This window comes from Schistocerca nitens, chromosome 1, assembly GCF_023898315.1.
Source record: "Schistocerca nitens isolate TAMUIC-IGC-003100 chromosome 1, iqSchNite1.1, whole genome shotgun sequence".
Classification (NCBI taxonomy): domain Eukaryota; kingdom Metazoa; phylum Arthropoda; class Insecta; order Orthoptera; family Acrididae; genus Schistocerca; species Schistocerca nitens.
Genome location: NC_064614.1, coordinates 1,219,473,195 through 1,219,488,479, shown reverse-complemented (window position 1 = coordinate 1,219,488,479; position 15,285 = coordinate 1,219,473,195). Strand labels below are relative to the sequence as shown.

General features: G+C 37.3%; 1 protein-coding gene across 1 annotated transcript; it reads left to right on the top strand.

Moving 5' to 3' along the window:
- The first annotated feature begins 9,865 nt into the window (after positions 1-9,865).
- LOC126201441 (mediator of RNA polymerase II transcription subunit 9) lies at positions 9,866-15,155 on the top strand. The gene is made up of 4 exons (XM_049936786.1): positions 9,866-10,090; positions 10,676-10,781; positions 12,997-13,138; positions 15,018-15,155. Exons 1-3 carry the CDS (start codon positions 9,987-9,989, stop codon positions 13,132-13,134), a joined length of 348 nt encoding a protein of 115 aa, XP_049792743.1. The 5' UTR covers positions 9,866-9,986; the 3' UTR covers positions 13,135-13,138; positions 15,018-15,155.
- Positions 15,156-15,285: the final 130 nt, after the last annotated feature.

Below are 15,285 nucleotides of genomic sequence, written 5' to 3'. Positions count from 1 at the left end.
AAACCTAACTAACCTAAGGACAGCACACAACACCCAGCCATCACGAGGCAGAAAAAATCCCTGACCCCGCCGGGAATCGAACCCGGGAACCCGTGCGTGGGAAGCGAGAACGCTACCGAACGACCACGAGATGCGGGCTGATCATTGCTTGTACAGCCCTCTCGCAGTGTCCGGAGCAAGTATGGTGGGTCTGACACACCGGTGTCAATGTGTTCTTTTTTCCATTTCCAGGAGTGTATCAATGAAAGAAGACCTGAAAGCCATGAATACAGAACGTGCTTATGACTTGCCATTACGACTAGCCAGCGAGTCCTTTGCCAAGGTGCCAGACGACTACGCTGACCCGCCGGACTTCATACAAAAGCTGCATACACAAAGCTGGCAACTATGCCTCGCTGCTCCAAGGAATCACCAGACCCGTCTGTCTTTTGTTTTTGACGAGCAATGGGAGTGCCATCATGTCTTTGTAAGGCATCATGCAGTATGTAAGCCACTGCAGCCACCCTGTGATAGACCTTACAGTGTCATCAGTATGGAGGACAAAACATTCAAAGTTGTTGTGATAGGTACGCCAACCACCACCTCTGTCGACAGGCTCAAACCAGATTTCTGTGCACCCTACGCCGGTACAGACTCATCTACACAAACACAGACTCAAAAAACGCTCCAGCTGCTCCATCGATCATCACAGATCAGTCACAATGGATGTCAAAGGCTGTTTCTGATATACAGCCAGCAGTTGTGCATGGACTATTGTCACTAGTGATGCGACAGACTTCTGCTTTCGCTTCTGCAGAAGTTCCGACCATTTATTCACACCCGCTTCTGCAGCCAGTTCCGCATTTTTATATAGCAAGTTTATCGGAACTTTCAACAATGAGGAGATTGTTGATGTGCACGCTTCGTGACCAAACGCGGCAGCTTCTCCGAAGATGGGAGTTCGTTGGATGGGGCTTGTACGATTAAGCCGACACATGTCCGTAGCGATTGTTGCCCTTATTGGATTATTACGCAGTGATCCCTGTCCATTGCCGCTAAAGTACGACGTTTTCTCGCTTGTCAGTCCACATTGTGTTGCTGTGTAATATTACTGTACAGTATTTTCTAGCCAACAGTTTTGTGGTGTAACGTTAGTTACGAGTGCAATAATAAAACCAAAAACAAGTCTTATTTGTAATTATTTTGTTGAAATTAATGATCTGAATGAGAAACGCAAAATCTGTTACAAAGTATATCCGCAAAAAGGGCGCATGACCACTACATTGAAGAGACATCTTAAATCATTACATGTCGATAAATTTGCAGAGTTTGAGAATTTAGATGAAACTATCAAGCTTCCAGTGGAGGCGTGAAAACAAAAGATTAGTCAATATTTATACAATAATGATGTCAGTACTAATAATATAGTTCCATTATTATAGGGTGATCTCTGTCCGCTGCTGGAGTAACGCTTTTTTTTGTGAATGATTCACATTACTATAACATTTTACAGAGCTCACGCCACGCTTACTTCTGCTCAGGTCACGTTGGCACAAATCAGTGGATAAGGTGCCTTTTCTCGTTGCTGCCAGCACTTACCGATTTAACCATATAAGTCTGTGGCACGAAATAAATACGCCAATGTGGCACATGAGCTGCACACGAGTGTATGTTGGCGGCACTGTACGAAATATAAACTAGTTTTACGTCCCTGTCATTCACCCAATTTGAGGTGAGCACTTTCATAAGTTATCATACTCTATGTGAAAACGTTTCTAAGAATTTTATTCTTCCATTTAATTATAAAGAAGTGATGGTACTCGCATAACTGTTTATAATATGAACCAATACCAATCACATTACATATATTCAGTAGAATGTTTATGTATTGCATTTTATTCTCCATATTGCGTACCATGTGACAGTAACTTCTTTACCATCATCAGTTCTAAAATAAACGCTAATTATGGCAAATAAGTTACCAAAACCTAGTATGGAAAATGAAGAACAAAGTTCAATATTTATAAATTAACACCCTACTGAGAAACTGCAGCGTGATTTATAAATTGGTTCAGAAACGTTTCCTTTACGGTTGTCGCTTTAGCATGGCATACTGCAAATTATTGATGTGCTCTACTTAACAAGTTGAAATTTTATTTTTGTATTACTTTTTATGCAGTTCATTTCTTGGGTGTTTTACTGTTTTTATTGTGTCATTGTTATAGGTTTCTTTTACTCTGGCCAAAGACGCTAAACAACAACTTATATTGCAACACAGTCTGCAGCTCAGTATGGGGAGTCCTCGCACCCAAAATCTCAACAAATCGATCGTGTGATTGCTGAAATGATTGGCCTCCAAACTCACCATTTAATTTTGTCAAGGGTACCTGCTTTCACAGAGTAAAGAACTATGCTCTTCCAAAGTATAAATTGAAAGGTAATAATTTTTTTACTTCATAGTTGAGTGATATCTTGTACAATAAGTTGGCAAGAGAAATAAAAAATTTATTTGAAGAAAATACCCTTGACAACTGACATATGGTCTGATCTATAGTCTGTAACTTCATAACTTAGTTTGACTTCTCAACATACTTCAAAGGATGTTCACAGGATGTCTATAATTTTGAAATTTAAAGTCATGACTGGACGTCATTCAGGTGACATAATGTCGACAAAATTTGAGACGATACTCCAAGAATGGGTCATAAATCACCAAGCAGTGCACTGCATTGTTCGTGATCGTGGATCTAACATGATTAAAGCATTGCAGTTGTTTGGCTTTGATGATGTGAATTGTGCAATACATCAGATAGGACTTTATATTTGAGTTGCTGTGGAATCACAGGAGTGGCTCCTACAACTTACTGCTAAATTCAGAAAAGTTATCACCCATTTCAATCATTCCTTGGTTGCACAAACCGATCTGGCAAAAATTCAAAGGGCACACCTTAATCAACATACTTTATCTGTCATTCAGGATTGCCTAACATGGTAAATATATAATACATATAAATGAATTTTAATTTAATGGTTTATCTTTAGTCTAAGTATTGTGTGTTTTGTTTTTATGAAAATCCTATCTCTTAATTTAATTTCCAGCTAGAATAGCATGTTCTGTATGATGGAAAGATTTTCAAAGCTTGGGGATTCGTTAATTTTGTATGCATGTTCAAATCTAGTCACAAAATTAATGGTTTCAAGATGGCGGCGAGAACAAATTTCGAGTGTCTTAGCTCCACAAATATGATTGAGAATTGTGATAAAATGTGTGTGATTTGAGAAAAACTCAAAGTTTATTGCTACAGTAAGTGCATATCGTGTTATATCGTTAAAAAAGTAGTGGAAAACAATGCGGAAATAAGAAAACACGTTGATGAGATTGCCTGCTCACCTTCCACATCGTTTTATGATCAAGCATGTGTAATTCAGGATTTGAAACCAAAAGACTGCTACTGCACAAAGCCTGCGACTAAAGGCATTCAGTGCATTAAATGCTAGACCATTTATCATCTGACCTGTGCAAAGGCGAATTCGAAGCGAAAAATCTGGTTCTGTCGTCAGTGCTGCAAAAATGCTTTAAGTCTAAAACTAGAAAATGTCGACAGCAAAAACATTGTCATCTCCATACTACTGGATGAGATAGACGTTTTGAATCATAAATATGACGTATTATCGGAGAAAAATGGACTTAATGGACGTGAAACAATAAAGAAGTGTAATTTGCAAGGTGCTACCAAACATTGCTCGCGTAATTTCAAACTGGCCAAGGAAAAAAATAGCTGTACGCCAACGAAAAACGTAAACGATGATGCTAAACGCACAGCTGATATCATAGAGAAAACATTCAGCCACTTCACAACCACGACTAAAAACGTTGCAGATAAAACTAGTAGAACTTCCAAGAATATCAAAACTATGGCAAACAAAGTAGTGAAGTCGAAGTGTAGTAATAAAAAACTTATGCTGACTGATATCCATGGACGTGGCTGTGCATCAGTCATTAAAGAGATGTTAACCTTGGACTGCAAAGCATCAGCGATAGTTAAACCAAATGCACGTTTTGAAGATGTTGTGAAGGATGCAACTGAACTCACTGGTGACTTCACAATGAATGATTCAGTGATTGTTGTATCAGGTGCTAATGACATTAACCAACAAAGAAGAAACTTTAGTGCTGCTGCTCAGAAGCTAATTTCGGTGATGAACCATACACAGATGATACTATGTACAATACCATACCGATACGACAAGCCATACTTGGACAACTTTATTTTTAACCTCAATAGCATTCTAATGGATGTTATGAGTGATATAGTCCGAGTAGTGGATATCAACTATCTTTTACAGAGGTATGATTACACAAAACATGTGTTACATCTCAATGCAAGAGGAAAACTTAATTTGTGCAGAAGCCTTGCTGTTTCAGTAAATGCACATGGAATAGAACAGAGGTAATGAAACAGTTCCCAGTTCAGAAAATGGGTTTAAATCGGATGTGAGGCAAATTACACAGTTGATGGAATGCAGTAGGACTACTACCCAGCCAGAACTCCCAACAGAGGAGGATGTCTGCAAAAGCCAACACACAACCTGCAAATGTTACTGTGATATATCTTTATTCTCTGCTGAGGTGGTGCAAAAAGAAAGCAACCAGACCATGTGTGGCATGAAACAAACTGCAGTATAGGTGTCCTTTAGGGCAAGAAAGCTACCAAAGAGAAGCAACGGTTTTTTATGGTTAGCTCCAGGGAATCTGCATCACCAGCGCCTAGATCCAGCATCAACAAGGAGTTAGCAGCATGTGTGAGTAAGCCAACTCCAAGTAACAGAAGAATTCACAAGGCAAGTTCACAAACTGATGTACAATTGCAGAACAATTTAGACCAACCATCATGTAACAATGAATCCCTTTTATTCATGCATATAAATATCATGTCTTTAAGAAATAAAATTGATGACTTGAGTATTCTCTTAGGAAAGAACAGAACCACCATACTATGTGTTAATGAACATTGGCTAAGTGAACGTCAGTTGGATTTGTATGTACCACGGGGCTTTGATTTAGTTACAGGATTCTGTAGAAAAACACAACAGCATAGTGGAGTTTCAATTTATATTAGTAGTGATCTAGAGTTGCAATATAGTGTCTTTAACATTGCTGAATAGTGTATAGAGAATGTGCTTGAAGCTGCTGCAATGCTACTTCCAACACTAAAACTCATAATAGTGTCAGTGTGCCATACTCCATATAGTGACAGTGAATTATTTACACTTTGAAAAGTTAAGCAAATATAGAATATTAATATTTGGAGACATAAACATTGATATAAGACTAAAGACATCAAAGCAGCTTTATCTACATAATATGTTAAGATCACATGATCTATATTGCATTAATAACAATCCAACAAGGCAGTTATCCTGTCTCGATAATGTTATCACCAATGTTGAAAAAGATCTGTATTAGCTAGGGTTGTTCAGTACCTATTTTCTTTCAGACCATTAGGGGATATGGTTAAAATTAAAAATCAATAAACCTATATCTAATTGCCCGAAAGCAAAGCATATCAGGCTGCTGTATGATCAAAATATTGACAACTACAGGACACAGTTGCAGATGGTTAGATGGAATGACATCCTACTTGACAGTGAAAGTGTCAAGGATGCATTTACAGTTTTTATCAATATACTCACAGACATTTTTAAGACCTGTTGTCCAAAAGTTCTGAAAAGAAATATGGCAACAATCAGAAAACATGACTCTACACCCAAGTGTTTCACACCCACACTGCAGAGGCTTAGAGCATTGGTTACGATTTATTATGATAAATATAAAAATCATGATGCAGAGAAAGCTAGTTATATTAAGTAAAAGAGTAAATACAGATCAGAAATCAGGTTAGTAAAGTGTAAGGCAAATGACAATTACATTAATAATTCTGACAGCAAATGTAAAGCTGCATGGAATGTTGTAAAGACTGAACTGGGGAGAAGAAAGAACTGTAAAAGTGATGACTGTAATGTGAATATCACACCAGATGAATTCAATGCCTATTTCATTAATGCTTGTGACATAAGTTCCTCTGCTGCAGCTGAGTCAAATAATAAACATCAATAGGACCTAAAGGAGCTGTATCTTTCCTACAACATTTGGAACACATTTCTCCTACATGTGAATGGAAAGAGGTACAGTTAGGTGATATCATGAGATCAATTGCAAAATTAAGAAGTTCAAGAGCAGAAGACATTTATGGTCTTTCTAATTTTGTAATTTAAAAAATAGGAGATATAATAGCATTTCCACTCTGTGTACTTGTAAATTGGATGTTTACTAGTGGTTGTTTCCCAACATGTTTGAAAATGACAGTGGTCACACCACTACACACAAAGGAGACAAGTCATGTCCAAGTAATTATCGACCAATTTCTCTTACACCTATTCTATCGAAAGTAATAGAGCATAGTATGCAACTCCAAATCCATAAGTATCTTTCTGCCAACCACCCCCTTAGTGATCCTCAATATGGATTCAGACCTATGTTATCAACTGTGAAGGCAGTGGAAAATATTATTTCTTTCACTTCGTCTGCATTCGAATCCAAACTTTCTGTAAATGCCACATTTGTAGATCTAAGTAAAGCTTTCGATTCTGTCAACCACAGAATTCTATTAAATAAGCTCTGCTCGTAAGGTTTTGAAGACAAAGTACTATCTCTGATTACGTCTTATCTGAGTGAGAGAAAACAAATAGTACATTTTAACAGAAACAAATCAAACACACTGGGTGTAACACAAGGTGTGCCACAAGGGTCCGTGCTTGGACCCTTGCTTTTCATAATTGATGTAAATGATTTGTCCAATATGATGCCTTGTAAGTCCATACTATATGCAGACGACACCACCTTTCTTACAGTAGATATGGCCTTCATACTTAAGCACAAAAGTGGAGAACAACTCAGAATATCAAGTGTATGGTTCGGAGCAAATGAATTACAAATTAACTGTAAACATTCTATTCAGCCTATGTAACAATGACAACTGTAGTTCCTCAGTTAAGCTTCTTGGCATTCATCTGGGGAACCTGGGGAATTGACACCAATTATGTATGCAAAACTTTATCCCGAGTCACCTATCTGCTAACTAAGCTCAGGACTTGTGTGATGGATGAGCTACTGCTAAATGCCTATTATGCCTTTTTTTCATAGCCACCTCACATATGCAGTGCTGTTATGGGGCAACGCCTCTGGGACAAAAAGAATTTTTCTTTGGCAGAAAAAGGCCATTAGGTGTATTGCTGGAGTGAGAAACCATGTATCATGTAGAGACTATTTCAAAGAGTTAAAAATACTGACACTTACATCACTGTTTATTCTCAGTTGCTTAGTGCACATAAAGGAACACCAAGAAAGCTATAAACTGCACGAGTCTGTATATAGCCATGACACACACCAAAGGCAGATGATGGACATCCCAGTTACTAGGCTTAAAAAAACCCAAAACAGTTACACATACACAGGGATACAATTATTTAACATGGTACCACCTACAGCACACAGTGTATCACTGAATGTCTTCAAAAATATTACAAAAAGGTGGCTTGGACAAAAAGCATTCTATACAACAGAAGAATTTAAAGTATGTAATAAAAGTGATCTAATCTATTAAAACTGCTGTATGACATGACCACCATATTACATGAGCACTTCTGAAAATGTTATTGTATCATGTGGTTGTGATTTATTTACATAATGTATGTTTACTCAATAGTTAACTGCTGTATGACATGACCACCCTATTGCATAAGTTCTTCTGAAAATGTTATTGTACCACACTGTTATGTTTTATTTACATAATGCATTTTCCCCAATGGTTAACATGTATTAAGCCTGTCTCATTTATATTTGTTAAAATGTTTTTTTTAGCATGTGTATTGTGTTACACATATAGTATCTCCTTTTGTCATTCTGCATGACACATGTATGTTTAATGACTACTAAACATGTGCAGTATAAAACATATTTACTCATTCAGAATGTTAAAAATGTATGACTTATTTTGTAATTATATAATGTGTGTAAAATAACGACATCAATTGCATGAAAAATGCCCAAAGATGGATCAATAAATAAATCAACAAAGACCTCCACTGAAGACTGGATAAATGTTTAAAAATTTGTAGAAGTAATGAAACCATTCGAAGAAATTACTAGGAACTTACGCAGTTCTCAAGTGAGCATGTCATCAGTCATACCGGTAATTCAAGTTCTTGTGACGACATAACAGCAAGAAGAAACAAAAAGTGATACTTCAGAACAATTCTAAAATTCTACAAGAAAATTACATTATGAACTGAATTCAAGCACAAGATTTGGAGAACTGACCAAAAACGATAAGTACACAATTGCGACGTACTTACATCCGCAATACAAGTCAAAAGTTTTCAACAGCATCGTCACAGAGCTAGTTGGGTCCCAATTTGATGATGACGAAAGCCAAAGATCCAAACTCATCGCAAGATGGCTGCACACCTACTACCTCTAAAAGATACCGATTTGAAATTGAAAAGCAACCTTCGACAAGTTGTGGCTCAATTATAGAATCTCAATTAGGAACATAGTTACAAACATTGTAATTCTTGTTAAATATGAACAAATATCAGCAAGACCCAACTACGACTAACGAAAACGACAATCTGCATTTGATGCTAGAATTAAACCTACTGCAGTACAAAAAGGAAAGAAGACTTCCTCTAAAAGATAATCTGCTAATGTGGTGGAAATCAAAATCAAGCCCGTACCACTATTTATTGCCAATAGCTCACCACTATTTGTCAGCTCCTCCCAGTAGCATAGCCTGTGAACAATCATTCAATGGAGCTGGCCTCATATATGAAGAGAGTCTAAATGGATTGAAAGGTGAAAAAGCGGCATAAGTATTTTTTGTTAAATATAATGTGCCGTTGATGGATTTTTAGTATTAATATAATAAAAAATAGTGTTTGATGAAGAGTTGTTACTTTTTTCTTAATATATACAGTTCCGCTTCCGTTCAAATTTGCGTTTGACATATGTTTACGCTTCTGCTTCTGTTGTCTCACCACCGTCGCATCACTAGTTGCTAAGTAGTCTGCACAACGCCTCCGATTCAACAGAAAATATCATTAAGTGCAGTGTTATGTGCAGTTAATGCTAAGCACAAGTGATTACTGTTTTAATATTTGTTTTATATATGTTTTATTCAGTTGTTGAATGTGCTTTTAATGGATTCTTACAAGTCACAGTTTAGTTTTAATGTTGCATCTGGATCCGCAACAATCGATTACCAGTTGTAAAACACAATTTTATCTTCGTAAATTAATTTGTAGTGTTCTCTAAACCTTTGGGTAGTTAAGAGTCGTTTCAGTGAGTCGGATGATAATGATACAGTATCAGGGAATTTCAGTTGTATTCATTATAAAACTCTATCATTTTCAAACTCAATTTGCCAAGGGCTGATGATAAAATTGTTTATAAACAAATTGGATTCAGCATGGCAGCTGTACTGCATGCACGTATCCCATTACAGACTTTCATGGGATAAGCGACGCATCGCTGCGATATGCCCCACACGTGTGGCATCTATGAAGCGATCCGTGTGTCGTGTTTGAGGCCCTTACTACAGAAATTTCCGACGTACACTTTTGTGCATTTAAGTCATAAACATATATGTATGTCTGTGATTTAAGTAGTATGCCTCCGTTGGAGTTGATATCTAATATTAGCACAATTTATTTTCACAAATTTCATAAGAAGTAAATAAATTTAAGTTGACCAAAGTCACGTAATAAATAACAAAGACAATTGTGTAGTTTACAAAAATTACTAAAAGTAATCTTTGACATAGTGCATTCTGCAAACAACATCTGAGAAAACCTTATCGTCTGCAATAGTGGCTGCGTGTTGTGCTACATTGGAATTGTTTAAGGAAAATAGTACTAAATAATGGCTCGTTTCTTAAAAACTAAGTGAAATGGAAGCGATAGAGCAAAATGGTTCAATTGCAGCTCCAACTAACCTGACAGTCGACGACGTTGATGTTGATTTCTTACCACTTATATACGATATTATTAGAAGGTTAGTTTTTCACTTCTGTTCAAAAGCGGAAAAAAAGAATTTTTTCAGCCTTCGCGATAATTACTAAAGGTGTTTACAGGGCTAATATGTTAAAGCGTCAGTTTAGAGAAACAACACGTGGGGAAAAATACTATATGCTGATTTCCTGTTGATTTAAGCATAGGACTAAGTATCTTTAAGTATGGCGTTTAGTAATAGCTGAGTTGAATAACGAATGTACCTCGAATTGTGTTTTTCGTCTAGTAGAAACGAAGTTTGTTGACATTATGTTAATGTTTCGTAATTTTTTCAACATAAAAATACATACTCGACAAAGTCCCTGCGAAGTGCATTACAGAGGTACCACCCGTTAGGATTCCTTCCCGTTCCAATCATGGACGGAGCGTGGGGAGAATAACGCTATTCTGTACATAGGAAACGCAGTTTGTTGTACCGGTAATGGTGTAACTCATTATAATGAGTGTTACTATCTTAACACACATTACTTTAATGTTCGTGCAGACAACAAAAGTTGTAGATTATAAGTGTTTGCATTTTTCATCCAAAAACCATTCTAAGTGAATTTAATACCTGTTGCATTTGTAGTGTGGAACGTGATCCTCATGACTCGACACAGAAAACAAGAGAATCTCAAGATATAAGCCAAAAAATTTTGGAACTACATAAGAAGTTTGATGAAGCAAGAGCTCAGGTAAGTTTCACACACTCTGCAAACTTATACTGTTGTTTGTTTCGAAGTGGGTTTGTATCATACGGTACAAAAACACACAGATTACAAAATCTTATTTCATATAGTCTTTTATTTAGTGACATTATTTTGCATATGGTTTCAAAACATTGAAATTTCCCACTGTAGTAAATGTTTTAGAGAGTGAAATGAAAACCAAATATCCATCACATCGGGACCATGGAGTGGTTCCATTCAAAAGTACCACACCATGTTAAGATATTTATCTCTAGATGCAATGATCAGTTTCTGTTTGTAGAACATGGCTGGCTGGTGACAAATCCACAACTGCACTCACCCTTGCAGTTCTTCATCTGACTGAAACAACATTCACACATCTTCCTTCAGCTCACCAAAGATGTGAAAATCGGATGGTGAAGGATCCAAGCTTCCAACCAAATTGCTGAAGTGTAGACTTCATCCAATTGGAGGTGGAGGGGGGAAGGTGGTGTTATGCAACAGCGTGTTTGTATCTGACAGACTCAGGGCAAACAGCAAAGCCAACAGTGGAAATTTCCCACACTGTCCCACCAAAGAAATCCAGAGCTGTTCACACAAGTTCTGGTAAGTCACTATGAACTGCCTCTTCAAGTGGAGGGCCCCTCTGCTCGTAGAGTTCCTGAAGTGTGGAACCACAGTCAAATCGTAGCACTATGAAGACTTGGCAGGAATGCTGTTGGATGGGATCATCCTGTTGCAAGGTAGTTCCTGTTGTCATTCTGCCAATTGGACAAAGGCTACCCTTCACTAATTTTGTTGGAAAACATTGCAACATCCTCCTTCCAGAGTGGATCTTTCACTGCATGATTTTTCGTGCCTTTGGGGACCTGAAGAAAGATACGCATGTAGGCCTACATCTGTTTCAGTTGTGGGTGCATTTGTGGCTCTGCCAGCGACGTACTGTGTTCTGTGAAACAGGAATTGATTATCTCATCTATCCAGATATCATAACGTGTGGTGGTTAGATCTCAATGGAACCACTGCCTGGTCCTGTTATGGTGGCTGTTTGATTTTAATTTGACAGCACGTAATAAGATTTGACAGTGCCTATAATATCAACTGGCAATGTAGAGGTTTGAACTACATTAGCTCCTATGTTCTGAAAGGCAATAAAAACCAAGTGGCATTAAGTTCATTTATTTCGAAAAAAAAAAAAAAAAAAAGATGTAGGTTTAGAAATAATTTTTAAAACTAACATCAGTATTAGCATCTGTGCTCTTCACATGTGTGTGTGTGTGGGGGGGGGGGGATTTTTTTTCTATCTCTCTTCATGCACATGGAGGGGACACATCTACACACTCATTTTTTTGTTATACATTCAATATTTGAAAAGATAGGCATTTTTCAGACCTGTGTTCTCAACAATATGGTTGATTTCGGTAATTATCTGAATTTGACACTAGGAATTTTGTCTCCGACAGCTAAGGTCTGCGAACATTTCTCCAGATATTTTGGCTAATTACAGAAACTTACATGACAATTACTGCTGTTCCACTTCCAGTGATCTGCAGTATGTGAACAACTACAATCATGGGTATTAAGTACATCACCAATAGCTTCTGCTGTTTCAGCAAGATATTAATAAAAGTTGTGAAATTTTAACTTTTATCTGCATATTGAATGTTAACTTCCCTGTAAGGGCTCCAGCCTTACATGGTTAAAAGGCACTTTATGGGAATCCTGTTTGCAATACTACCTGCAGAAGGTAAGAAATCTGTAGACTTAAGCACCATCTTGTCATACTCATCACACACCTAATTCACCATAGCGCAAGGCACATATGATTTGTCTCTCAAGTATACCCATGCTGATGGAAGGTAACTCATGGTGGCCCCTACGATCTAAGATACAAAGTACCCCTCACGCCAAGCTGGATAGTGACAACTGTCAGCCTCAAGATACAAAAGTTTGCTTCATAACAATTTTACAGTCTAAACACAACAACAAAAATAACATTCTCACTTTTCTACTGAAAAGTTTATCCCCATTGAGCTTCTCCCAACATGCCAATGTTCAAATAATATGCATGATGATGGCATAGTTGATTTTCTAGCTGGAATTTAAAAATTTATATTTAATGGCAAAGTTTCAAATCTTTGCTAACATTATTAATGACATAAGAAGTGAGTTGCGTAACTTGTTCTAACTGTGTACTGTTGACAGTGTATTTTTACTTCAGATTGGGCGCCTGCCAGGAGTAGAGTATAGCAAAGAGGAGCAATTGAAAAAATTAGAAACCTTCCGTAAGCAGCTGCAATTAAAAAAAGACTTGTTGAGGAAGTACCGTGAGATGTGTACTTTTGAGATTCCTAAATAACTGTGTAAGTACCATTATCCTGTACAACAGAATTTTATTTAACAGTTCATAATGTGAATAGTTTCTATGTATAGATGATACATATATAGTTTGTTGGGTAGGATGCTTCAAAGTTCATGTATGTTTCTAGTTTTCTGCCAGGTATGGCTCTTTAGTTTTCAGATTCTTTATACAAATAAATGATTGTTATTGCCATGCCCACAATTGTAAAATAATTGTAATGGCATCTGAGATTCAAAGTTGAATAGTTTGTAGACAGTATATGTCAAAAGGACATTTTAGACATAATACATTGTGTGCATGGATGCCAGCGATAAAATAATTTGTTGATTTTTTTTCCTTTCTTTCATTGCTGTAAGTGATTGTTCCAAAGTGGCTGTTGCGTTTGTCAGTTTATTCAGTAAACTAGCAATTTGTTGATGGGAACTATTTCATACTACTGAAGTTTCCAACAAACATTTCTGAAAATAATTTAATTTAAGAAATAGTTACCAAATTGGCAGATATGAACTGCATATTTGATGAACACAACATGACAGTTAAATCTTTGTATAGGGTTTTGCATTTATCTGATGACCATGCGCTCAGCGCAGTATGTGCTGGGCAGCAAGCGCTCTATTGCCCAGCGAATCAGATGCCGTGTGACCCATCTGTTGCTGCAGAACTAAATTAAAATACATGCAAATAAATTTTGTATTCACTTATGCCCTGCATGGAGATGGTGGAACTGCCTGCCAGTATTTTCTACACATTTCAGACATCTACTCAATAAGTTATTAATCGCACGATGTAATTCTCCTTGAGGAATCACATTGACTTGCAAATATTAGTCCTGAGTTCCTGTGACGGGTGTTGTGTACACTTTATCCTTTAGTGCTCCCCACAAATAGAAATCACACGGGGTTAAATTTGGGAATTCGAGCAGCCCAGATATTGTTGGCAATGATTGCCATGGAGCAGGAACAAATCATGACGTGTTCAGAAACGTTGGCCATATGAGCCCTTGGCGAATCCTGTAGAAGAAATGCTAAGCTTCATTCTCTTTCACTGTTAACAGTATCATGTAAAAAGATTGGGCACATTATTGTGTCTCCGCTAACTGCACACAACTCATATTTTCTGATTGTGAAATTGGTTACTCATGAAGAAGAATAGGTCTACTGGCACTCCAGTGTTGACATTTTTGGGAATAAATATACCTATGTAAACAGAACCAAGCCTCATATGAAAATAGAATGAGGTAAGGATCCATTTCAGCATCGTGCACTAGTTTTATGAATAAAATCTAATCCTGTACACAAGATCACCAGGTTTCAGTGCTTTCACTACTGTTAATTTGTAGGGCCTTAGCCCCAGTAACTCAACAACAATTTGTACAAACATGTAAGAAATTTGCATTTGCTGTGAAAGGCAGCTAAGAGACTTTTTAGGGGAATTTTCCAGGCAGTACACAATGTCATCAAGGTGAGATTATGTGAGCACTGTAATTCATCATTTGCAGTTCTTGTCAGGAACATCTTCTGTCTCACGGATTTTATTCACTAATTTGTGAATTTCATAATGAGCTGGAAACTTTTGTCCAAACAATCTCAGGGCAATACAAGCTGACTCTGTACCGACATATGAATTGCAAATACTTTTTGTGGGATGAAATAATTTGGTCTTGCCATTGTTGCTTTTGCAGACTTCTTTTATTTCCCACTGTTTGCATGACACTTACCTAAAAGACTTGTAGTGCAGCATGAAAAGAGAGACATAGGACCCATCTGACTAGCCTAGGCTGCTCCACTGGCCAGCAAACAAAATCCTGCGCATACACTCATCAAATAAATGGAACACCCTCTATATGTAAGTAAAAGTAATTAATTTTTCTTTTCTTTCAGGTGCACACAATTTAGTTGCCAGAGAATGGTGTTACGCTGGGTCATACGTTACCTGGCCAACAATGAACAGCTTGTGAACAGAATAGCAGACTCATACCCTGTCAGAAGGGCGGCTCAACTAGTTGTGTACCTATTCAATGTCGGAAAGTTAGCTGCGTCGAACTCTCGTGTGGCAGACAATGTGAATAAAGATAGTCTGCGATCTTTCATTGCTAGATTCCGAGCTGAACTAAAAGATGCAAAAGAAGAATTTAAAGAAAAGGCTGAA